This window comes from Amaranthus tricolor, chromosome 4 (assembly GCF_026212465.1).
Source record: "Amaranthus tricolor cultivar Red isolate AtriRed21 chromosome 4, ASM2621246v1, whole genome shotgun sequence".
In the NCBI taxonomy this organism is placed as follows: Eukaryota; Viridiplantae; Streptophyta; class Magnoliopsida; order Caryophyllales; family Amaranthaceae; genus Amaranthus; species Amaranthus tricolor.
In genome coordinates, this window is record NC_080050.1 from 12441161 (window position 1) to 12468518 (window position 27358).

Sequence of the window (27358 nt, forward strand, 5' to 3'; positions counted from 1 at the left end):
CGCCCACTTTTGTGCGACTGGACCATGGTTCAGTCGCCCAGATCTGTGCGACTAGACCATGGTTCAGTCGCCCAGATTTGTGCGACTTGTTTTTTTTTTTTTTTGTTTTTTTTTCCTTCGAACGGCAATTTTACGTACCGCATCCGACTCATAGTCGCTTTCGTTAGCCATATTCAACCAACTACGCGTTACAACTTCATTAACACTTTTTAGAGAGATAGTACCAGTTTTTAGTGAGATAGTACCGTGTTTCAATTCGTATTTCAAACGCATCTCAGAGTTCGATATATATATAGACAAATCATCCTCATTAAATTCTTAATAGTGTTATTAAGCGTGATTTACATTTATTAAGCGTGATTTACATTTATTAATTATTTTTCAACTCTAATGGCATTTTTGTAATTCTTTTAAATTCAGGGGCAATTAAGTAATTTTGGAGGGGTGGCGAAAAAATGAAAAGGGGTGGCGAAAAATAGCAACACCCTTAAAATTTTTTGCCTTTGATAGTATATTTAGAAATACTACCAAAAGTTTCATCTACTCCAAAACTCCAAGCAAAGAGAAACGTCGACGATGGCGACAATCGGCGGAGCTCAACAAACAGATAAAAAGCGTCGATCAATCTTCGAAGTTTCTGCAAATTTCTTCGATTCCTGTCGTCTTCTCCCTCCGTCAAACCTCCTTCAATATCAACTTTTTTCTCCATTTTCTGCAATTTCCTTCGTCGAAGATGAAGAAACCCTAACTTCACACCGTAGAGATGATGATGAAGAAAAAGAAATGAATTCATCGGCAAATTGTATTACTTCTACTAGTAATCATAGTATGAGTCGATTGTCGTGCAATACTTGCAAGTCTGAATTTTGCTCTCTTCTTGACCAACGCTCGCATTTTAAGTCTGATCTTCATCGTTTCAATGTAACGCTCTCGTCTTTGTTGTTCATCTTTTAGTCGCAGAGTTTTATTTGTTGTTTGATTTAAAATTGATTTTTACCCATTTTTTCACTATTAACTGATTAATTTAGGGTGATACGTGATGCAGTATATTGATTTTGAGTTCTAAATTTGCAGTTCTTTTGTAATTTTTGTTTTTTGTTTTTTTACTGTTAAATGGTTCATTGATTGCAAAAGTATTTATATGCTAGGAATGCTTTTTTACTTTTGAAGTTATGTGAAGCTGAATGGTTTATGCTGATTTCAAACAGTGTACAGGATAGTAGAAAGAAAGAGATAATTACTTGTGGACTCTCTTTTATTTTGGTAGAGTAATGCCACATAAAATGTGGATGGAAAGTATTGGATATCACTTTGATTGGTGTGTCACCGTGTGTATTCTGTAGGTAAAGCTAAGCCTTGCGGGAAAAGATATTATGAAGGAGGATGACTTTGATGAGTTAACTTCTGACTCTTTTTCAAAAGACTTCGATGTTTCCAGCATATCTGGATCAGAAGATGAAGATGAAAGGAGACCCCGTGCTTGGAATAGCACAAACGAGATGTTGGTTCAAACTATCAAGCAGAAATTACATATACGTCTTCTCTCAGGGGAGAAAATATCCATTTGGAAGTGCATGCTGCTGAAAGATTCTGAGAATGTTTGTTATGACAACAATCAGATAGTGGTTAATGACGACTATGGACATTTGTATAGCTTGAAAGAAGCTGATGTAATACAGAAGTTGAAAGCCTTGACTCGTGAGCCGAGAGATAAGAACCACTTCAGGATTGTATTACTGGCGAGTGGAGGACATTTTGCTGGTTGTGTTTTTGATGGCAACAATGTAGTTGCTCACAAGACATTCCACAGGTACATGCCATATTATAGTATTTCCTGTATGCTGTTATGATTGTGCACAGAAAACAAAATTTGATGTAGCTAAGAAACGGCTTGGAAGCCAGAACACTCTTAGTTTGCATATTGGATGGATGACATAATTTGGCTTGACTTAGTGCTTCATGTATCTTTAGAGGATTGATTGATGGTTGTATGAAGCAGCAGTGTTGTTAAATTCCGGCTCTCCTCCCTTTTTCTTGCTGATGCTATTTTTCTTTTTTTTTTTATTTAGGTTGCCGAATAGTGCAATTTACATGCAACTATCTCGTGTAGGGTTTTGGGAAATGTTGGATTTTGTGTGTTTCTGGTTTAGAAAGACGAATCAAGGCTTTAAAATTTTGTGCTTATAGGGATGTTGTTTACACCATTTTTATCGACGTATGCACATAAAACACTGCTTCAGGATGTCAGTGCTACATGCTTCTTATTCATATCTCTTTTTGGGTGTCCCCATGGTATTTTTGTCAAATGGATTTTTGTGGAATGTGCATTATACATTGTGTTGAATTTTTTCCCGCTAAGAGTGTTTATGTTGTTTTTGAGCCTACAGTTTAGGATTGCATGTCAAGTATCTACTGTTTATCTTAAAGATAATTCACAAATGTTGTCAATGATTATTTATTGTTCTTTCCTTCAGTCCATTTTGGTTCTTCACATTTCAGATATGTTGTGAGAGCGAAGGCTGGCAAAAGACAGTCATCTAAAGATGCAAGTGGCAAGTCCATACATTCTGCTGGTGCATCTCTTCGCCGTTACAATGAGCTTGCTTTGAGGAAGGTATAGTCATATTGACTCTTAAGGGGGTGTTTGGCATGAGGGATTTGAGGAAGGGAATGAGACTTTCTTAAAATGGGAGAAAGTCCCCAAGAAAAATGTCTTAGGGGAGGGTAGGTATTTGAGTTGAGACTTTGATTTTATCTCTTTCTTCTAAGTCCCTACCATGAAAAACAAGAGATGAAACTTTTTTATCTTCAAAGCCTAACTTAAAAATCTCATCTTAAAGTCTTACAAGTCCCATTCCCTTGTGCGAAACACCCCCTAAATGTAGTAATGTTGTAATATAGTAATGTACATGAACATTATATACCCTGGAAGATTGTCTGCCTGACTGTTTGAACACTATTAAGATGACTTGTAATTTGAATGTGTTTGACCACCTGAAATTAATCAATCTACTGCTGTTATGATTTGCAAAGTTTGAGTGCAAAGTTCAACAGTTCAACTAGACTTTATATACAAGACTAAATCTTTAGTTGATGCAAGATAGGTAAAAAACCTGGCACATTTTCTCATATGAAAATTTCATTTCCCTGCAGAAAGTTTGCAGATATTTCACTACATATACAACTTGTGGAACTGCATGAAATAAGAAAATACTCCCTTCTATTCAACTTAGCTGTCCCATTTGCTTTTGGGACACTATTCATCTATCAATCTTAAATTGTATTTTATTATTAATCTATAAGATAAAACATACTCATGTGAGATTTTATTTGATTTGTTTTAGTGTAAAGTTTATTAATATCAACTTTTTATAATTTTTAATTGTACATAATAAGATATAATAAGAATTGAGTAAGTGCATTGGATAGAGTGCATAAATTAAATGGAACACTTAAAATGAATAGGAGGGAGTATTATGTATATAAATTATAAATGAAAGACAAGTAAGCAACTTATGAAATTGATTTTGAAGTTTTTCGCTACAATAACAATGCCATTGCCTTAATCCCAAATGATTGGGTTTGGTTACATAAACCAATATATCAGTTTCAATTGTCATTCACATTGATTTTTCTTCTCCATTCAATTTGATTTTCTACCACATCATTTTGCAAGTTTAGATTTTTCATAATTTTTTTCACGCTTGTCATCCAAGTCATCTTCGGTCTTCTCTGCCTTTTTTTTAAGTCTTCTGAGTTTCAACTTTCTATCTTTCATACCGGTTCACTAATACTTTGTCTTTGTACATGCCAAAATCATCTTAAATGATTCTTTTTCATCTTTTGCTCAATTTTTGTAACTCCCAAACCCATATAATGTTTCAAATTTTATCCCTCAAGGTATGCCGACGCATCTATGAAGCATTTGCATTTCCACTACCCTTATCTTCTTGTTGTGATCTTTTCTAAAAGTCTGACATTCTTATCCATATAGTATCATTGGTCTAATAGTCGTTTGATAAAACTTGCTCTTTATCTTTAAGGGTACACCTCGATCACATAATATTTTTATGGCCGCTCTCCATTTTAACCCCCACACTTATTTCTATGGGTCTCATCTTGTTGGATGTCCTCACTATTTTGTAATGAGGACTAAAGGTATTTAAAGTATCTACTTGGAGCAATTTCTTTCTCTTCAAGCTTTATAGTGCCCTTTATTATCTTATTTATGCTATAGTTACATTCCATGTCAAAACTTAATTTGAAACCTCGTGAGTCTAACTTAGGTCTCCATCATTCTAACTTAGCATTCACTCCTCCCCTGGTCTCATTTACCAAAACAATGTATCAACAAATAACGTGCATCCAGACACATCTCTTTATATCGATCACGTTATCTCATCTTGGACTACTGCAAAAAGATAAAAAGGCTAGATTATAAGAAAATGATTTGATAAGAAGCCACATTATATAATTAGTGTAATTGTAATGGTGAATGGTTTTTTTCTTCTTAGTGTTGGATATTTAGCCAAAGCTTTATAGTTCATTGTTGATGCGGCCATAGATTTATAGTTCTTCGGTACGGATTATAATGAATTATAGCAAAATTTCTAATTAAATGGTTTCTTCTAATCTATGTGAAATTGTAGATATTCTTTGCAATCAAGGGTAAATTGGAAGCAATTTCTTTTTACAAGGATAAGGTTGCATAGATCGGACCCCTCAAAACCCCCATAGGTAGAATCCTTGGTGGCAGGGTAACACATATTGTTGTATGTGTTGGGGACTTGAGTTCTCTTTCATGAAAATCCCTTTGTAGCAAGTTCTTCCCTTGTTCACATGTAAAATAAGAAATAATCTAGAATTCATGTTTGAATTTTAACTAGTTACCCTCTACTTTATATGCAAGACTTGGGAATAGCCTCATAAAAATGTGATGAAGGCTTTGGCTTTGTTATTGTTATGGCGATGGTGTTGTTGTGGTAGTTGGAAATAACAAGTTTTGAATTAATTTCATTGGCAGCTGCTGCATTTTTTAAATCTCTGGCTGTTGTATATTTTTTCTTGTCCAAATTATACATGTAATGTAATGATTTGTACCTATGTGATGGAAAGAAAATTGTTGTAGCTTAAAGTGGAGCTTCATGAAGATGTCTTACTGGCTGACAGTAATTTTTTAATCCAGGATATTTATGAATTGCTTGCTTCTTGGAAGCCCTATTTTGATGCATCTTCTTGTGTTTTCATTTATGCACCATCAAACAACCGCCAACTATTCTTCAATGGTGAGACCTCACTCTTTAGCAACCAACATTCTGATGCTAGGAATATTCCATTCAGTGTACGAAGGCCCACCCTTAAGGAAGCACGGCGTGTATTTAACCAGTTGAGCCAAGTTACTTATGAGAGTGAGGAGGAAGAGGTTCTTGATATAAAACAGACTCAGTTAGACGTTCCTGACATAAAACAGATTCAGTCAAGTGAAAGCTGCATAACTGATGCAAACCTTAGAAAGGATGACAAAATGGATGAAGTGAGGGTGAGAAAAGGGGATGAATCGTTTGGAAGTGGTAATTTATCTGATGAACACTCTTCATCCGATGAAGGTGATAAAGAAGTCAGAAATACAACACCATTGCATGAAGCAGCAAGATCGGATAGTTGCCAAAAGGTTTTGGAGCTTTTGGAGCAGGGATTAGATCCTACTATTAAAGATGAAAGAGGGAAAACACCCTACATGCTGGCTACTGAGAAAGAAGTAAGGAACACTTTTAGACGCTTTATGGCTGCAAACCTTGATAAGTGGGATTGGCATGCAGCAAAAGTTCCCAGTGCATTGACTACAGAGATGGAGGAGTCTCAGGCTTCTAAACAGGTGCTTTGGTTCTTCTAATCTGTATACTTTGACCTCATTAGCAGTATGCTAATTGTAGATTCTCTACCTAGCAGAAGAGACTAAAAATGAAAAGTCCACTAGAAAGAAGACAAAATAACAAAAAGATGAAAATTAAACGAGAAAAAGTGGATTTTTTAAGTAGCAAAAAAGTATTGAATAAATGGAAAATTCATAGAAAAAAAATATTTTGCAACCAACAAACTTTATGTTTACGCGTTAAAAAACTACTGCCTTAATGTTTCATTTTTGCAAACTACAACCTTCATGTTTCGAAAAGTGACAGTGATACAGTCAAGTCACCAGAATTCGGTGACTTATGCCTAAAATACCCTTTGACCTTGATCCAACTCACTTACAACTGACCCACATCCCTAATCACACCCCTTGCAACCTTTCCACCTCTCTCTCTCTACCACCACCACCACCACTCACCATAACTCCATTTCCCCTCCATTATTTTCTCTCTCCTCCACCTCTCTGAATCATTTTCTCTCCTCCACCTCTCTGAATCATTTTCTCTCCTCCACCTCTCTGAATCATTTTCTCTCCTCCGCCATAACTACCTATCATTACTATAACCACCTTTCCACCTTCACTTACTATTGCTGAAACTCCTTACTGCCCAAAAGTTATTGATAATTATATTCACTTCCAATTTTCTTACCTAATACCCTCTTACCACTAATCAAACAAAACCCTAAAATCAAAATCTTGTTTTGATACAGACAAAATCAAACAAATCAAATCTTGGTTTGATGAATCATCGCAAGGCAAATGAATTGGATTGAGGTTGCACTTGATACTTTTGTGAGTCAGAAAAAATACTTTGCTCCTAAATTGGAAACCATATATGAAGCGAAAATCACAGAAGCTATAGAAAGAGAAAAAAAAAAGATAAAGGATCTCAAAGCAGGAAAGTAAAAGAACCTAGTGGAGGCACAGGAAGAAAATCTATTGAATTTCTGAATTCTAATAATCTAGTCCTTACTTTTGCCTCTTGTCTCTCTGAAAACAATTTCTCTCTCTTTGAAGAAGGCATAACTTTTTTGTCTAAATGATATATGAAAAATCAATCAAAAAATGTTCTCTCCCAAAGAACCAAAACCGTATAAAGGGTGAAAATCATAAGGCATAAAAGTGCAAAAAGGCGTGTGCTTTTGGTGTCTTGCTATGTCCAAACTAAGGAAAAAAATTTCTCTAAAACTTACCTTGGAGGCGCGCTTCTTAAAACTAAGTTTTTACTTGGACAAAATAATGATGTTTTTTGTTATCATCGTTTTTTCTTCCCTTGAAATTGTTTTTTTAGTCGCAATTGTTTGGTCTTTCTGTCCTTGAGATTATGTTTTTTATGCATATTTTTCTGGATGTATGATGTGTTGGTATTTTGAATGCTGATGAATTGATTTGATCTGGATATTAACGGGTAGGCTGAAAAAGATGCAAAGAGGAAAGCAAAAGCTAAAGAGTTGAAGAAACTACGCAAAGCAAGAGAAAGGGAAAAGAAAGCCCAGGTAAATACTTCTTCAGTTGTCTACAGTACATTTATAGTTTTTAAGATCCTAATCCGCCAGCTGCAGGATTCCAGTGTTCTGTAATTGCTGCACCTGTTGAATCGAGTATATGCGTATTTTTCTTCTGGAACCTTTTAGCTGGTTGTTTTCTTGTCAATTTGACAACATTTCTTATTTTATCAGACTTGTTATTTAGTCGAATTTTCAGTTTTTTTTGCGTCAATATTGGTGACAGGCTGAAACTTCTGATTCAACCTCTTGGATAACATTTTAGTTATGAAAGTTAGAATTTTTATTGTATCTTGTTATATGTCTTAAGTTTTTCAGCTATATTTGGAAGGATTGTACGGGGTATAGACCACCATGTTGATAAAAGTTAGATTGATTAGAAATGGAGTACAAATATTATAAATTGCAAAAAAAAAAAGTGTTTTATGAGATAAATAAGTAGAAATGAGCATGGGCGAAATTACATGGGGGGCCGGGGCGGTCTGTAAACGTGGCTCACTTAATTATTAGTTTGTCCTCCTTACTAATAATTATACAATTTTAGATATAACTAAGTATCACAATCAAGTAAAGTTCACTGGAGTAATGCTATGAACTGATTAATTGACTAAAACAGTAAATTGAGACTTGAAATAATAAAGGGATAAAAGTAAGATTATATCATAAAATTTATGGTTAAAGGATGATTACAACCTAAAAAGTAAAATAATAAAAGATAAAACAAGCTATTTGAGATGCTTCAATCTCCCCAAATAAGTATAAACTCACCCACCGATTGTTTACAATTTTCATGATGATTATGGCTCTCTAATTCCCTGTATTTATCTAAGCTACCTCTTAGTCCTAACTTATTCTCCAAGTCTTCCCTGCATGACAATTACCACAATTACTCCTATGTAAATCCAAATATTAGGTCGTTGCACGTAAGTATTGGAAATGCATGAAACTTGAGGTTTGAGGTTCAAATCTGCATAATACAACAACAAGAATTCCAGAGCATTAAACCAAATTTTGGTTTTTTAAATTATGGTATTAATTTTTTAAGACTAATAATTTAACAAACTTATTACAAACTTTTTAATATATTTCCATGGAAAAACAGTAATTTAGAATTTCAGTTTGTCTACAATTGCTTTGCTAGTGTATCGATTTGGTATATCCGTCATTTAACTAGAATTATGTTGCTAGGGCATCATATTTTTGGTCTCTTATTTCAAAGTTCTTGCTTCGTCCCTAGACATGAGTATAAATAAGGTGGGGTGACACCCAATGTTATCCCATATTGGATGAGAAGTCCGCTAATATCTCATAAGTCATTCTTGTCGCATGACATACTCGTTTTCAAGACCGACTTGGTAGCAAAAGGCAATTTGAATAATTGGAATTACAAATTTGCAATAACTATTTTATATTTCTAGATAGTGCAAAATTACAATCACTATCGCAAACTAGCTTTTGCGGTTAATGCAATAGTTTTTCTGTGGTCTTTGCCTATATTCTAGTCACTTTAAGCCCAAAAACTTTTACAATACGATTGCAATATGGTGAGGTTAGCGATATTTTGCTCTATGATATCAACCTTCAATCTTTAATGCAAAATAAAGGATACAAAATGATTTTTCATCTCAGACGGTTAGATGTTTTCTTTGGAACTACCATCAGAGCAACTCATTTGTTAAATTTAACCAAGGAGTTCATGAAAACTATGGATTGTATATTTGTATGTGCAGGCCAAAGAAGCTGAATCGCTATCTGTTGCACCAGTTTCACAGATCAAGAATGCCGCATCACCTTCAGTCAGAAATATTCGATCTGGCGCTACTGCAAGATTTTCCAAAGAGGTACTCTCATGATTCACATGACATTTACAAGTTTCTAAATCACTTAAAAGTATTTCAAGTTTCAGTTTTTACTGTTGTAAAGCTGATCATGGGTTGGGGACTTGGGTCTGTGCCAAAATAATCTGCCTGCTACGAGTATTTTTCTAGCCTAAATCAGGCCTGGCATTTTGATCTGCTATGTCACTGTGTTTTCTTTTTGTGATATCATCTTTTGCTTGACCAGCTCTTGCCTTTTGCGATTCTGGTGGTTGTTTTCTTTCTGTTTAGGAGGAATTAAAGATGAAACAAGCCCAGGAGAGAGAAAAGAGGGCTGCTGCAGCTGAAAGGAGAATAGCTCTGGCTGCCACCACTACAACTAACACCCAAGTGGCTAATGTGCCTGCAACTACAAGCACATCCCAACCAAAAAGCAGCGCAGGAAGTTCTGATATTGTTTGCTCCTGCTGTAATGCATCCTTGGCTGGTAAAGTTCCCTTCCATAGGTATAACTACAAATACTGCAGCACAACTTGCATGCATGTTCACAAAGAATTTCTCGAAGTATGAAAACTTCTCTAAAAAATTACAGCATTTTCTCTGTCCAAAGTTAATTTCGATTTTATTTTTTAAGATGCGACATAGCATTGTTTTTCATTTTGTTTTTTTTATGATAGTCTGTGGAAGTAGGTATCCCAACCCAATCCATCTATTTTATACTAGCAGTCCCCATAAAATTGAAATGGCTTTGTACGCGTTCCGCGTGTGTGATAAGAAAAGGCGGGAATTTTGAAAATGGACTTCACATCTTCACTTGTTCTAAGTGAACAAAGCCTTTTTTGTGTAGTTTTGTATTTTTCCTTTATGCAATAGTAATTAATTTATGCATTTTGAAACATGCATAGTACAATTACTTGGGCCGATCTAATTGGAGCCCGTGCTTGCACATGAGGGAACTAAAATTTTGTAAAAAAGTTGAGTTTGTAAGAGTCGAACTCCAAACCTATTTTATTAAAGCCTTTGTGCACACTCATGACTTACTGAGCTACACACTTTCTGTGTACTCTTTTCTCTTGATTGTTTAGTTACTGAGTTTGACTCCTGAATCTGCTAATGTACAATTATATGAATGATAAATCACTTAATGCCATTTTTGAGAAACATCTAGCAAAGAAACGTTTGTGCCTTGCTGTCATGTGTGTAAAAATTGGAAGTCTGAAGTTTTTATTGGAGTACAGTAGAGACTCAATCAGCAGGAATTTAAGACGTAGATGTAGAATTAAATTAAATGTAGAAAAAAACATATAAGAAAACAAATGAATGCATATTATAATGAAGTTGTGTTCCATAATTGAAAATGTAGTTCTCATCTATCACCGACACTTGAGGCAACTCGTGAATTTTGCATTTCATACGCAACGGCGGTCTCCTTCCTTTAACATCATTATTTTATATTATAATCATCGTCCCTTTTCTAACTCCTTTCTTTTTGACATTATTGGAATATATACCCATTTTATTTTGGAGATGTGGGTAGTTTATGCCACCAGTTTCTAGAATTTTCATCGTTGCACTGCTGTGATATAATTGAAAATGTAGTTTTTAAAATTTTTATTCCTTTTCTTTTTTCACATTTATTTAAATTTTTTGTGACAAATATATATATATATATATATATATATATATATATATATATATATATATATATATATATATTATTAATCATAATTTTATGATATACTTCCTCCCTGTTTTAATACTTGTTACATTTAGTCAATTAAGTTCTCAAATATTAAATTCTACTTATACATAATGAGTGCATTGAATATGGACTAATTTAGAATTTTGGAATTATACACAAATTTAGACTCGGTAGGTTTGTTGGTAGAAGATTTGATACTAAGGCATCAGTTTATTATGTTGTGTAATGAAGTGAAATATTTAGAAAATATATATTTTCATGCGGAAAGTACTGTTTGAGTTGATGAATGACCGAGTTAGCCGTGCTAAGCACGGGTGACTTTGGGTGAAGCCCAAGCTTAGACCACCTAAGTCGCAAGCTTAATTGGATTTGGTTGTGCCAGGATGAAACTTTGGTATAGTGAAACATATAATCAATCAATCTTGGATGGATAGGCACAACACAGGATTCGCCAAATTACCAATCTTTGATTTGGTACAAAGGTTTGCTTATTCATTTGATTTTTTCATAATCAGATGTTACTTCATAATTGCTATGCATTATTGATGAAGTATACTCGCATACCAAACAAAATAAAAAAATTGTACACCAGTAACTTCTTTTTACAAAAAATTATATATAAATGCTATTGTTGGTGGAATTTCTTGGTGGTTTCTTAAGCCATGAAAGCCATCACCAAAGCGTGTTAATGTCCGAGAGAAGATGGATTAGACCCTAACGCTGAAATCTAGAGTTTTGAATGTGGAACGAGGTTTTTAACTCAAGTTTGAAATCTTGAGTGTAGAAAATGGAACGCCTTACCACTCGGCTAACCAATCTCATGCTCATGTTTCCTGTCTAGGCTGTTTAGAAACGGCGATATGGGAGACAATTGTAAATTTGTATTTATTTGCTACTCCCTCCTATTCACGTTAAAAGTCTCATTTGACTTTTTACGGATTTTAAGAAGAGTCAAAAGTGAAATCCTAACAGCTCGTTTGGTATATGGTATTAGAGGGCGGTAATGGTAATAAAATTAAGTAATAAAAAATTTGGTTATTTAGATGCCTTCAATGGTAATGGATGGTAATAAAATAAGGTAATGAAATTATCAAAAATGGTCATTTTTATTACCATCAAACAACCTGGTATTAGGCTGTAATGGTAATGAAGTATTACTGTGGTAATAAAATAAGGTAATGTTGTTTCGAGCTGAAGAAAAAAAGGTAATGTATGTAATTATCCAAAAAAATATTATTATTAAAAAAAGAATCATTAGATAGAATAATTTAGATACAATAATGCTTTTAGATACAAATATACAATAATGAAACTAAAAGTCATTACCATTTTTTATCACTAACAACCAAATGCAATCAATGGAATATTATCTTTCATTACCATTCTTTAGTTATGCACATCAAACAAAAGAATCTTCATTACCAATTCTCATATCCATTCCTTCATTACTATTGTCATTATAACATTTTATTCTCATTACTTCATTAACATTAACCAAACGGGCCGTAAGGGTAGGAAAGAGAGTGGTATTATGGGTTTTAATGTAAGAGAGGAAAATTAGTATGGGTAATGGAGGGTATAATTGAAAATAAGATAAAGCTACTAAGGGCATAAAAGTCAAAAACCCATACCAAAAATAAAATTGGAACAATTAAGGTGACTTAACCATATAAGAAAATGAGACATATAAGCTGAATAGGAGAGATTATATATTATTTTTTCAAGAACTTTGATGTGCAAAATGAAATACCCCCTTCTATTCATCTAAAGTATTCCATTTACTTTATGCACTTTATCTAATGTACTTATTCAATTTTTAATATATCTAATTATATATAATTAAAAATTATAAAAAGCTGATATTAATATACTTTATATTAAAACGAATCAAATTAGATTCAATATGATTATGTTTTAACTTATAGATTAATAATAAAATATAATTTAAGAATGATAGATAAATAGTATTCCAAAAGTAAATGGAACACCTAAGATGAATAGGAGGGAGTTAATTAAAGGAAAATAGAGTAGTATGATTTGTAGAACCACTGTATCATCAATTTGTAAAAAAGACAATGTGACAGTAAGTTAATTAAAGGGATATTCTATATGGTAAACACCAACTATGGCAAAAGGCGAGTGGTAGTAATTCTTAAAAAATTTTCCACAAAATAGTACTCAATTCGCGGAAAATTAACTACAGTAACATTTTGGAGGTAAAAACATTAAATTTTCGTTAAGTTTTGGTAAAAGTCATAAATGCCTCTAATAAATCCCAAAGTTTTTCCACAAAATAACACTCAATTATTGGAAAATTAACTATAATAACAATTCTGTCTAATTTCCATTAAGTTGGGCTTTATATTTGGGATTTATTAGGGGCATTTTTGACTTTTATCAAAACTTAACGGGAGTTAAACGTTTTTACCTCTATAATGTTACTGTAGTTAATTTTCCAAGAGTTGAGTGCTATTTTGTGAAAAAAATTTTAAGAATTGCTACCACTCGCCTTTTGCAATAAATGGTGTTTACCATATAGAATATCCCTTAATTAAACGTCAGTCCATGGAGTAACAATAGTATAGTGAACACTCTGCCACTGCACATGGGAAGCTAACCATAAGTACAGTGAACACTCTGTGCCTCTTATGAAATGGAGGACCTAAAACAGCAAATTATGCCAAATTAGTTGTGATGATCATAATGTTTTGACTCACGAATGCTTCTTAAATTGGAATATTTTTGGTGGCAAAAACTTTATTTTTCTTCTACTTTTTGTCTGTCAATTATTCTTTAACCTTATTATATTTGCAAATTAATGAAGATTGGTATCATTTTACATCTACCAGACAAATCAAAGAGCAAAAGGCCAAAGTTTAGCCAAGTGACTTGCATTTTTTATTTTTTAGTGTCGGACAAGTTTATAATATTTTTAAAGAGGGCAACCTTCTGTCCTTTCTGGATTTCTTCCTTTTACTAGTCTATTAGTACATTACTTTTGCAGTTCATTTTTATAGGAGTTTGAGTTTAGGGTACTTCTTTTATATTCTGTTATTTTTACTGCTCATTATATTTCATGAGACACATGTTTAGGCTGTTGATCATTTTTACAGCTTCTACTAGTTATGTGTTTGTACTAGTATTGTATGTTCGTGAATTTTAGTTGATCAAATTGTCTGGGAAAAACAGGAACTATAGGCAGATGACAATTATTGATTTATAAATCAATAACAACACGTTTTACTATCGGTCTGTTTGGTAATCGGTATTAAATTGTGAGAATATAATAAAAAGTTAGTGTAGTTTTGGTAGGATTATTTCTTGATAAATTTAAAGGGCATGCTTATTCTACTTTTAACAATCTCATTTCCTTCACAAAACTCATTCTAATATATTACCGTTTGAACATGTGGTGTTAGGTGGTAATGTTATGCTACATTTAAAAAGCAACTATACGTGTTTTGTCGCAATTCACAAATTAATAACTGATATCAACAAGATTTTTATTCCACAAAAATAGTTTTGGCAACATTAAACAGGAGTGGGACTACAATCGATAGTGTTTAAGATAATAGTCTCTCTTTTATGTAGAGTATCTTATTTTCGGTCTCACAGGCAAGACCCATAAGCTAATTCTTCTTAGCCTCACCTAATTTTTGACAGGTTTAGGTGAACATATATTCTTCTGTTACCTGAATAATTCAATAATATTCAATGAGAATTGCGTATTTTCGCAAATACACAGCTAAGTATCACTTTCTTAAAATAAGTTTTGTAGTTAGATTTATTTTGTTTTTACAATTTTAGCTACCAAAACATTTTCAACATTACATTCTAGTTCAACAAAATTCACATTTTAGCCTAAAATTTTTATTTGAAAATAAGAGCTTCCAAAATTGTCTTGGTTCATCATCATCATATCTCGCTCATAAAAGAGCTTCCAAAATGGTTAGGGTCTAGGAAGGGAAGAAAGACGGCAGCTCATACCCATAGAGGAGAGTGCGGTCAAAGAGTCCCTCGGTTCGAGAAAGGTCTTTAAAGAGAGAGAAACCTGCAACTTACAAATAGAATAAATAGAATACGTACGAATAATTAAAAATAAAGATAAAAGTAAGGTAGGAAGTAAAGAGCGATAATTAAAGATACCGAACAATAACAAACGATGGGTAAAAGGGACAAATTTAGTAATCTAGGACGTGGATAAGACGTCGCCAACTGCCCCTATTCCTGGTCAGGTCCTTGGAGGGGTGAAGTTCATGCAGGTCACTTTTAATTTGTTCTCCCACGTGCTCTTAGGTCTTCCTCGACTTTTCTTGCCCTCCACTATGATGCATTCGATCCTTCTTATTGGGGCATCATGAGTCATTCTCTACACATATCCAAACCATCTCAACTTGTTCTCCCGCATCTTCGCAGAGAAATGTGTAACCCCTAACTTCTTCCTGAACTTTTTGTTTCTTATCCTATCCATCATAGTACTACCACACATTCACTTCACCATACGATTTCTGTTACTTTCATCCTCTGTTCGAAAACCTTTTTTACGGGCCAACATTCTGTACCATACAACCAACGCCTGCCTAATCGCAACGCAGTAAAATTTACCGTTTAATCTCCTCGGGAACTTTTTATCACAAAGCACCCCGGTTGCTGCTCGCCACTTAAATCAACCCGCTTGTATATGATTAGTAACGTCTCCATCAATCTTTCCATTACTCTGAATCATCGATCTCAAATATTTGAACTTGGACGTACATGCAACAACTTCTCCCCCTATGGTCACTTCTGGTTCCCCTATCGATTTTGTCCCACTGAAATTGCATCGTAAGTATTCTGTTTTCGTACGGCTTATGCGCAACCCCTTACTCTCCAAGGCTTCCTTTCACTCTTTCAATTTACTATTAGCCTCCTCTTTGATTTCTGCGACCAAAAATTGTCTTGGTTGTGTGCTTAAATTTAGTTTAAGTGTAGCCCATAGCCATAGGTACCCCCACACAAACTTTGTTGTGTTTGGCGACTGAAGTGTTGTGACTCGTGCTAAATCGTATCGTGTCAATCCGTATTTTTAATAATGGTGTGTCGTGTAAAAATAAGGTGTAACCGTGAAAATTGTGTCATGTTAGGCTACCTAATGTGTCATATTTATTGTGCCTTGTGAAGTCGTGCTAATTATTTCGTAATCGTGCCTGTACATGTTACCCGACTCACTTCCACCATATCATTTGATCAGAAGCTCAGTTTTGCTTTTATTTTAGATATTAAATTTGATTGAATAATTTAGTAAATAAGTAAAATAAATCCAAACAATGTAAGGTGATTTAAAAGAAAAGTACAAATTTTCAAATGAGACGATATCACATACTTACAATTTTAAAATAATTAATTATACAACGTTAAAATGGAGTCTCTGATAATAACCTTCAAATATTACTTGTAATCTTAAATTAATGAATTAAAAAAATAAGCTAATTATATAAATTTGTCGTATGATAATATGATCCCACTTGTGGAAAGGAAAATAAATAAAGGAGGAAAAAATTAGTAGCCACCAATAGTTATGTACACGTAAATGGTTCATCTTTGCTGGCTTGCTGTTGACACCTCATTGTCCATTTTCTCGCTATAATTCGAGGGCCATACCATTTCATTTCATATCATTTTAGTGGCAAATACCCCATCTTTATTTCTTTTTTGTCACTTAAAACGTTTCTTTTCAAACCTACAACATATAACAGCTAGTTTTAGTATTCCATAATAAATAGTGATGCTCTACACATTCGTAATTCAAATTGTTAAAATTTGATTCCACCCAAAACTTATGGAATCTGACTGGAAATAGTGAGTATTAATCGAAAATTTCAATTTCATAACCCGAAAATAACTTGACTTGAAAATATTAAAAAAAAATTATTAAATCTGATTATTTTTACCATTTTTTCTATTTTTGTCTACTTTTTCAGCTCTACATCATCATAGTTAGTTGGAACCTAAGTTTTATATTTGAGTCTCTTCTCTTTGTTGTAGTCCTAAAATTGATGTATTAATTATACTATCTATTAAAAAGATTGAAAAATTCTAAGTGTCAATCGTTGGGAGTTTTGCCAAATGAATTTATAAGATTTGCTATATTTTGATTATATGGCAAGTTATTTTTACATTCGGTCATTTTCTAACAATTAAAAAAAAATCAAACATCTAATTAGCTATGTTTATATGGAGCTAATTCAATAAGATATAGATTTTCTTTTTATTTTAATACATAACGAAAATATATAATTGCTATAACATGTATTTAAAATATTAATATTAAAAAGATTGGAAAATTCCTATTGACACTCATTAAGAATTAGTTTTGCCGCATGAATTGATTAGATTTGCTAAATTTTGGAAACTTGACAAGTTATTTTTACACCATGTCATTTTCTACCAATTAAAATAAAAAAAATCAAAAATCAAACATTTAATACTTCTAATACTATCTGTTTAAAAGATTGGAAAATTCAAAATAGCACTCGTTAGAAGTTTTGCCACATAAATATATGAGATTTGCTAAATTTTGGTAATGTAGCAAGTTATTTTCTTGTACCATGTCATTTTCTACCAATACTATTTATTAAAAAGATTGAAAAATTCCGAGTGGCACTCATTAGAAGTTTTGCCACGTGGATTTATGAGATTTGCTAAATTTTGGTAATACTAATTATTAAAAAGATTGATAATTTTCGAGTGGCTTTGCCACATGGATTTATGAGTAGCTAAATACTATTTATTAAAAAGATTGAAAAATTCCAAGTGGCACTCATTAGAAGTTTTGCCTCTTGAATTTATGAGATTTGCTAAATTTTGATAATACTATTTATTAAAAAGATTGGAAATTTTCGAGTGGCACTCATTAGAAGTTTTGCCACATTGATTTATGAGATTTGCTAAATTATAGTAATTTGGCAAGTTAATATTACACCTTTTCATTTTCTATCAATCAAATTAAAGAAAATCAAACATCTAAGGAAAATTTGTTCAAAGTAATTCCAATTATCACTCATTGGTCAGAAATAATCTCAACTATCACTTATTTTTAAATAATCTCAACTTTCATCCAAATTTGTTCATGGCATGTTATATGACTTGGTAAATAAAAAAAATTCCAAAACTTTTGCCTCACTCGTTCTTCCATCCTAACCCGGCCACACCACCCCAACCCAATTACCTCTCCCACCTCTTCTCCCTCCAGCCACACAACTAACGCAACCACCACTATTCCCATCCCTCACAGCCTAAATCGCCACCACTACTCAATTCCCCACTGAAATTAGCCCAACCCCCACCCTTTTCACAGCCAATTAAACCCTCAACTCCACTACAGTCAGCAGAATTCTCAGCACATGCAGCACGCATGATAGCATTAGCTTGTTCTTCAAGTTGTTTAACTTAAGAAGAAGTGTCTTTAACATCAGCAAGCTTTTCTTTAATGGCGGAATCATGTTGATCCATGAAATCTCCCAAAGGGGTAAAGTAAATCTTGTCAAGAGCGAACAATAGTTATAGAAATTCAGCCATTATGATTGGGAGTGTAAGATTGAAGTCAAAGAGTGAAGCCTTTTCAATTTCTTTAGCAAGAGAAGGGTGAGGAAGAAGGAATGAGAGAGAAAGTGGAGCTACCGTAATGGCGGTATATTTGAGGAGAGACAAATTTAGATTTTTGAGAAGGGGAATTTGAGCAGTGAGTTATCAAGGGGGGAGAATTTGGGTTTTTGGGTTGTGGGAATTAATAAACTTGGGAGAGATTTGAAAGAAGGAGCCATTAGCATTTTAGCCATGGCTGAGTGTTGAACTTTTTAATTAATTTTTCTTTTTTATTTTGCAAAGGTAACCTACTATTTTAGGTTACCAAGTCGTAGGGTATGTCATGAATAAATTGAGGTGAAAGTTGGAATTATTTAAAAATAAGTGATGGTTAAGATTATTTCTGGCTAATCAGCGACTATGTTTATATGGAGCTAATTCAATAAAATATAGATTTGCTTTTTATTACATATTAAAAAGATATAAATTGCCATACCATATATTTAAAAAGGTATGATAATTAAATAATTTTATTGTAATGAATATATTAAGTTAATTTAGTTTCTTATTTCCTGTAAATATTTTTAAGAAAATCAAAATATCAACACCTATTTACTTCTATATACAAATAGTTAAATAAACTTAAGATGATGTTTGAATTGTTTCCGATTGATTTAAATAATTGTAAATTTTTAATATCTACACTTTTAAATTTTATCGCATACATTTTTATCATTAGTTTATATATATTATTGTATTTTATTTAAATGTATCTACACACTTACATATCCGTGCATTGCACAGACATATATAAAGAATTTTTAAAAGTATCCTTACCTTACCCTGTTGGGTCTTTTCGAACTCGTACAAAACCAAGTAAGACCGGACCGCCCCAATTTAAAATTGACTCTTCCAAATTTTTGACTCGTCTGACCGTCCAATTTGATAGGTTTATTTGTAATACAAGGTAGATAAATTAATATCACAAACCTTGTAAATCAATGTTGTTTGGTTATAGTAACAAACGTTTTAAAAACAGCTATCTACACTACCATACGCTTCAAAGTGATACTTTCTCCGTTTCATAATATTCGCTACATTTTCTATTTTTGACAATTTTATATTACTTGCTACATTTTCGTTTTTAGTAATAAAACAATCATTTAAAGTTCTACCTACCCTATTTTTATCCTAATCATTACTCTATACTCTATAATAAAATACTATACTATACTCTATAAAGTAACCTAACAACTTATTTTTTCTTTTTCTTTTTCTTTTTCAATTAACAATAATAAAATACTATACTTTATACAGTAAACAATCAGCTACAGTGTAGGTCAATTACTTTTCTTAATATCCGTGCCCATATAAATGTAGCGACTAAAACGAAACGAAGGAAGTATTTGAATAAATATTAACGTTTCAGTTATAATAAACTTCTGGTAGTTACTTAACAATTACACCAAACACACCCATTGTCTTGGCATTTATTTGAAATATAGAAGTTAACATACTAAATTTATCAGTTCTAATTTATAATAATTTGACCTTGTTATCCCTAGTTAATAAAAACACTCTTAATCCCTATAGTTATCAGAATCCCGATTTTGATTTATGATTCTACGATTTTACGATTTAAAATTAGGTGACTAATTCAGATCACAGGTAGGATCGCATGATTCACAGGTAGGATCGCATGATTCACAGGTAGGATCTTAATGTGGTAGAATCATGTGATCCTACTTAGCTCAAGAATTTAAGTGGTATGATCATAACACGATTCCATGATCTTACGATCCGATCTTACATGGGTAGTTTCAATTGTAATGTATTTTCATATAGTACAGATTTCACTTAAGTATAAATATAAATATACATTTAAAATAATTATATTAATACCTTTATAAAATTCATGTTTTTCTTGATTTCCAGTTTAAAAATAATTAAAATATTTTTTTCAAAATTTAATAGATGAAATCAAATAAGTTTATACTTATACTTTAAAACTCAGTAATCCAAAGCACATTAATGCATATTTTTATCATCACATGATTCTTCGATTCAATTCTACCAATTTCAAACCTACACTCTGAAACGATTCTAAATAGAATCTCGATGCTAATAAGCTATTCCCTTCCAACAATTGATTTGATAATGTTCCTCTCTTTTGCAACTAGCATTTTCCAATTTCATTCCTCAAATCAACATCCAAAGTCCAAACAAAAGAAAAAAAATAAAAGTTTTGACCGTTTGAACATTAAATACAAGGACAAAACAGTCATTTCAAACACCTCTTTGATTTCATGTCTAAACTCTAGTAAAATCCCCTTAAAACCCCACGTAAACCCAACTCTAGTTAACGCCCACTTCCTTTTATAACCCGCTTTCCCTCACTCGCTAATCTACTTCTTTTTTTCAACCTTCTTCAAGCTCCACTTCCACTTCCAGCAATGGCTTCCACTTCCATTTCAACTATTCCAACCATCTTCTCTCTCCTCCTCCTCTTCACAGTCTCATCATGTCATAACATCACTGAAATTCTCGAATCCGAACCCGACCTCTCTCAATTTAATTCCTATCTAACACAAACAAAGCTCGCCGACGAAATCAATGCTCGCCAAACAATCACCGTCCTTGCTCTTGACAACTCTGCCATGGATGCTCTCACCGCCAACCGTCCTCTGTCCGTCATTAAAAACCTCCTTTCTCTCCACATCCTTCTCGATTACTTCGACAACAAAAAACTCCATTCAATCCCCGACGGAAGCTCTTTAACGACATCTCTTTATCAAACAACTGGTCCTAAATCCGGCAATGTCGGCGCTGTCAATATTACCGATTCTAAAGGTGGATCTGTCCGTTTCGGGTCGGGTACACCCGGTTCTAACCTCACCTCATCATACTCCAAATCAGTTAAGCAAATTCCTTACAACATCTCCGTCATTGAAATTAGTGCCCCGATTATCGCTCCTGAACTCTTAAATCCTGCCGCGTCGGTGGATAACATTACCGCGGTGTTGGAAAAAGCTGGATGCAAAACATTCGCGGCATTGCTCTCACAAAGTGGAGTGCTGAAGCTTTACCAGAATCAATTAGATAAAGGAATCACCATTTTTGCTCCGAATGATGAAGCCTTCAAAGCAAAAGGAGTTCCAGATCTGAATAAATTGAGCAATGCTGAGCTTGTTTCTCTTCTTCAGTTTCACGCGCTAAGCACCTACGCGCCGATTGGAACTCTCAAGACCACTAAAGGTAAAGATAACAGAGTAAATGTTATAATAAAGTATATTGTTAGATTCAATCTAGAAAGAATAAATTTTAATATTTTATGTAGTTTATACTTTATAATATTAAAATTTGTTAAATTAACAGGCAAGTTACCGACATTAGCTCCTGGAGCTGGAAAATACGATCTATCTCCATCAACAGCTGGTGACGCCGTTACTCTACACACTGGTGTAGATTCTTCTAGAATCGCGGATACAGTTTTGGATTCTACTCCAGTTGTTATATACTCTGTTGATAGTCTTCTTTTGCCCGCTGAGCTGTTCGGCTTATCACCTGCTCCAGCTCCGGCTCCGGAAAGTGATTCACCAGCTCCTGCACCGGCGCCAGAAGCAGAAGCTCCAGCTCCCGAAGGTGATTCTCCAGCTTCATCTCCTCCGGCGCCGTCGACTCAGGCGCCTGCTAATGCGCCAGATGCTGATTCACCGGCGGGAACTCCTGCTGATTTGAAGTCAAAGAAGAATGGTGGTGAGAGAAGTGGTCCGGTGATGATGATGTTTGGTTCGTCAGTGGTTTTGAGTGTAATGTCGTTGGTTCTTTAGGGGTAGAATTGTCTTTTATCTGCTTGTTAATTTACAGTATTTAATTATTTTTGGGAGTTTAAAATTTTAAGTAGATTAGTTGAGTGAGATTAGTGTGGGGTTGGATCGAAGTGAGAGAGACATATTCAGTGTTGATGATACTGTGATTAATTTATTTGTGTTTTCTTATTTCTTTCATGCATAGTGTGCATAGTTTTGACCGTTTGATTTATAAGTTCAGTATTTTTAGTTGCTCCAAAACATTTTTATTTGCACTTACAATGGATTGAATCGTTTATATCTAAAACTAAAAATTATAAAAAGTTTATTTTTCATATCATATTATAAACGGGTATTTCATGATATACCACTGAGTTTATTCGAAATTCACCATATACCACACGAAATTTTCTAATTCACCATATACCATTGAGTTTTCGTCCGTTAGCACAGAATACCATCAATGACAGCTGTCGTTAGTGTGCCGTTTGTGGTAAATTAATAATTCACCATATACCATTTACTTTTTTTATTTGCGTCAAATACCATTTTTTTTAAATATACCCGTTGGAATTATGATAAACAAAAGAAGTGTTATACAAACCAAGTAGTTAACATTTTGTTCAAAAGCAACTTGACAATAAACAATGTTCACCAAAAAATGATACTAAACAATGCTAAGTAGCAGCCTTTCTCTTCCCCCTAGTGTTGCCTTGCTGTGAAGAGGAAACTGCATGTGCTGTCTTCTTTGGTGATGCCTTTTTTGACTCGCATGTCACTGCATTGTGGCCTAGTTATTTGCATAGGCTGCATTTGTTATTCTTATGCCTCTTTCCTTTTTTTGCCTCATGAGCACCTCTTCTCCTTTGCTTAGGTGGTCTGCCAGCATTTCAATTCCCTTGGGGTGGTGCAATTTCTGGCACATCTAGTGAAGGCCAGTAAGTTGGATTAGCCATGGGGTGGATGTGGTCTCCACAAGTGAGTTTGTAAGTAGCCCCTTGTAGAAAGGTGAGACAAAGTCCCTAGGATCAAGTCTCTGGTTGTAAATGACCCTTAGCCCATGCTTGCAAGGGATCCCTGATCTTTGCCATTTCCCACACCCACAAGTCATATTTCCAAGGGTGACAGGGAACTTGACATGGCCATCCCTCACCTCAAACTCTCCACCACCAGCTGCAGTGACATGGCAGAACCTAGAATCATCAGTCCTAGTCGCCAGCACCCCCTTTGCATGCTCTATTAGATCATTAGGTTCCATGCTTACTGCTTTATCGAACCTGAAACCCATCCTTTTCATGCACAAATTCCTGACATCTTAATTATTCAAAAAACCAAAAAAAAAAAAATCACAGTAAGCAACAACAATTTTTTTGCATTTAAATAAGCAAAACACGAACACAAATTTACCTTCCAGAAATGTCAACACAGGCATGTCCTTGTTGGCCTTTGTTATTGCATTGAATGACTCCACGAAGTTTGTTGTGTTATGATCACAACAAACTGTCATGTCAAACATGTGCACACTCCACTGCTCTTCTACATGTTTGAGATATATGCTGCTGCATCAAAATCTTTTATTTTGGACATAGCTTTTTCAAAAACGTACTCATTGTAGGCATTTGCCGCAATCCAAAACATCTTATGAAATGCTGCCCCACTCCATCCTGCAGCCTTGCAATTTGAGTACAAATGCTGGCAGCATATTCTCCTTGTAACTCTTGGGAACACCTCAAACAATGCTGATTCAAGCCCCTAAAAAACAAGACTAAGTTAATAAACAACAGCATAATTTCAAATCAAAGACAAATAAAAAACTTACCCTCATCCTGTCACTGATAAAAGTCCAGTCATCCTTTTGATATTCATACTGAGCAAACAAGCACCTCAAGTTTCTGAAAAAATAAGTCCAGGAATCTATGCTCTCTGTGTCAACAATCCCATAGGCTAACACAAAGATCTCATTATTCCTATCTATTGCAACTGCAGTGAGCATAACCCATTTGTAATACCCACTTAAATGTGCACCATCTATTCCTATGATAGGTCTACAACCACCTAAGAATCCTTTCACTTGAGCTGCAAAAGATATGAAATAGGCCTTAAATTGCAAATTGTCAGTCCATGTAACCAGAGCATAAGACCCAGGATTTGTGAACTTTATCATTTCAACATACTTTGGAAGAGCTGGATAGGACTCAGCAAACCCACCATGTAATTGCTCCCTCGCTAAACTCTTCACTTTGTATAACAATCTCAACTTCACATGGATCTTGTACCTTTCCATGCATAGCCTCTGCAATGAATCAACTGGGACATCTAGGTTTGCCTCTAAGTCTTGTAACAATTGTCTGCATAGCCATGCTGAAAAGACCATAGGATTCTCTTCCAGCCTCCCACAAGTTGCATGCTCTCCTTCTAGCTTCTTTATGGCCCAACTGACTTCGTCCCTTAGAACTGAAGCATGAATCCTCCAAGTGCAATCCCTCATTAAACACCTTGCTATGTACCTCTTACTGTCAACATGGTCAACTGAAACAAAGAAGCCCTCTTGTACGCAGAAATCTCTGAATACAACTGAAACTAGGGCTGCACACGGTCCGGTCTGGTCTGGTTTGACAGAAAAATCAGACCAGACCAGAAATTCCGGTCTGGAAATTTTTCAAACCAGACCAGACCAGTCAAGAGACCAGACCGGACCAGACCATACCGTTCTAGAACGGTCTGGTCTGGTCTAGTCTACGGTTTTTTTTTTTTTTTTTTTTTTTTTTTATAATTGAGTGAGAATCTAAGATAAACGATAATAGGGTTGAACACGGTCCGGTTTGACAGAAAAACCAGACCAGACCAGAAATTCCGGTCTGGAAATTTTTCAGACCAGTCAAGAGACCAGACCAGACCGTTCTAGAACGGTTTGGTTTGGTCTGGTCTACGGTTTTTTTATTTTTTTTTTAATTTTTAATTTCTAGAAACTGCATTGGAGGATCTTGTTGAGGTTAAAATGGAGAGGGGCAGAGGGCATCACTAGAGGAACTGGAAAGGAGCTACTTTGTGAAGGTTAATTTCATCACAGAGCAACAATTGGCTCTTGAAGAAGCTGCTATGAAAGGAAGGGATCAGCTATGGATTTTATCCTTGATTTCTTTGCTTGGAAAATTGTTGAATGATCTAGATTTCTTTGCTTGGAAAATTGCAGTTATGGATTTTATCTTGATTTGATCATTAATGATGTCTCTTCATCTATTGATCAGAATTTGGGTATGGATCAGCTTATTGATGCCATCACGAGTAGTTGCCCACTTGCCCTAATCCCCTAAAATATGATTTTAATACGGTTTTCCGGTCCGGTTTGGTTTGAAAATTTTAAAACCGGGACCGGACCGTAAACCGTTTAAAAAAAAAAAAAACGGACCAGACCATTTAGACCGTAGACCAGACCAAATATTTAAATTACGGTTTGGTCCGGTTTGGTTTACGGTTTAGACCAAACCATGTTCAGCCCTAAACGATAATCTGTAAACAACATACATCATCAAATCCGGAACATCACAAATTTTCAATAGTTAAGTACTCACGTTGGTAGTAATATACATCTTATAGACACAATTTGATTACAAACTTTTCAATCACTTCACAGGCATGAACAATTGCAACACACAAAAACCCAGAAAATACGAACTAATCGTAGGTACAATCCTAAACATTGATCATTCCCTCAGCATCCATTGTTTTGCATATTTTCACAAGCAATTCAACCCATCAAGATGAAACCCAGAAGAAATTCAAAACCCATAAGCATAATCAAACATTCAGACTAAACCCTAAAAAGTAAAAACAAATCTATCATCATCTGAAAAATTTAATTTCTATCATTCATAATTCTAACAAAGAATTCCATCAAACAAAAACGAAAATGCACAAATAAACATTATCTAAGTTCGAAAGTATCAAATGAGAGAAAGAAAGTATAATAGAAACAAAATCAATACCAAATTAATTGACCGATTAATTGAAGAAAGCTCGAAGAGTTGAAGCCTCGAAGGAGGCGAGGAATTAGAGAGGAGGCGAGGAAGGAATCAGAGAGGAGGCGAGATGAAACAAAAACCCTAAAAATCAAAAACTGATAAAAAAAACCCTAAAAATCAAAAAAATCAACCAATATACTTACATTACGAGATTCTACACTTGATTCCGTGGTGAATGGTGAGATTGGAGAATGAAGATTGGAGGAGGAGCGTCGAAGCCTCGAAGAACCACAGAAGCAGAGGCGTCTTTGAAGGAGGTCGTTTATCGATTGGCGTCTGGCGTCTGTCGACTGTCGATGGGTTGAAGCTTGAAGAGTTGAAGGAAGCGAGGCGAGGCGACTGTCGACTTCAGAGACTTCAGAGACTCAGGCGAGGCGAGGCGAGGAAGAGAGAAGAATGGGAGAAGGAAGCAGAGGTCGAGGTCTCGAGGAAACAGGAAATAAGGATTAAGGAATACAGCAGGATAGCCCTAAATCTAATCCCTAGACCCTAATATTAGAGTTTATTACGGTTTATTGGTCCGGTTTGGTCTACAAAATAAAAAACCGGGACCAGACCGTAAACCGTTAAAAAAAAAAAAAACCGGACCAGACCATTCAGACCGTAGACCAGACCAAATACTTAAATTACGGTTTGGTCCGGTTTGGTTTACGGTTTAGACCAAACTGTGTTCAGCCATAACTGAAACATGGTCAATCCCATCATCATCAACATTCAAAATAGGGACCTCTACAGCCACAGTATATGCCTGCTGGGTCAAAAGCTGCTCCTCAGCTTCTGCTTCCTCTGCCATCCTTCTATTCTCTTTCTCCTTTAACCTAATATTTTCAGCCCTGTTCTTCAAAGTTTTTGCCCAACTAGCTTCTGCAGACTGAAACACAAGGGATGATGTTTCTGGCTCTTCTATAAACACTTCAATTTCACTATTCCCTTCATTCCACTCCCACATTTTTAACATTGCACCATCATCAACTAACTCTAACTTACGATTTGTTCTAGGTTTAGTGACAAACAGGGTGAAGTATTTAG

General features: G+C 34.5%; 3 protein-coding genes across 3 annotated transcripts; 2 read left to right on the top strand and 1 right to left on the bottom strand.

Annotated features, from left to right (window-relative positions):
• The first annotated feature begins 533 nt into the window (after positions 1–533).
• LOC130809908 (uncharacterized) lies at positions 534–10394 on the top strand. The gene is made up of 7 exons (XM_057675764.1): positions 534–921; positions 1344–1810; positions 2500–2614; positions 5186–5875; positions 7324–7407; positions 9147–9257; positions 9525–10394. The coding sequence occupies exons 1-7, from the start codon at positions 577–579 to the stop codon at positions 9801–9803; spliced, it is 2091 nt and encodes a 696-aa protein (XP_057531747.1). The 5' UTR covers positions 534–576; the 3' UTR covers positions 9804–10394.
• Positions 10395–20696: 10302 nt separating this feature from the next.
• LOC130811098 (fasciclin-like arabinogalactan protein 8) lies at positions 20697–22505 on the top strand. Its single transcript, XM_057677273.1, has 2 exons — positions 20697–21753; positions 21874–22505. The coding sequence occupies exons 1-2, from the start codon at positions 20952–20954 to the stop codon at positions 22326–22328; spliced, it is 1257 nt and encodes a 418-aa protein (XP_057533256.1). The 5' UTR covers positions 20697–20951; the 3' UTR covers positions 22329–22505.
• A 727-nt stretch (positions 22506–23232) lies between these two features.
• Positions 23233–24795, bottom strand: LOC130810744 (uncharacterized). The gene is made up of 4 exons (XM_057676877.1): positions 24127–24795; positions 23914–24059; positions 23715–23866; positions 23233–23621 (listed from the first exon to the last, which is right to left on the bottom strand). The coding sequence occupies exons 1-4, from the start codon at positions 24793–24795 to the stop codon at positions 23233–23235; spliced, it is 1356 nt and encodes a 451-aa protein (XP_057532860.1).
• Positions 24796–27358: the final 2563 nt, after the last annotated feature.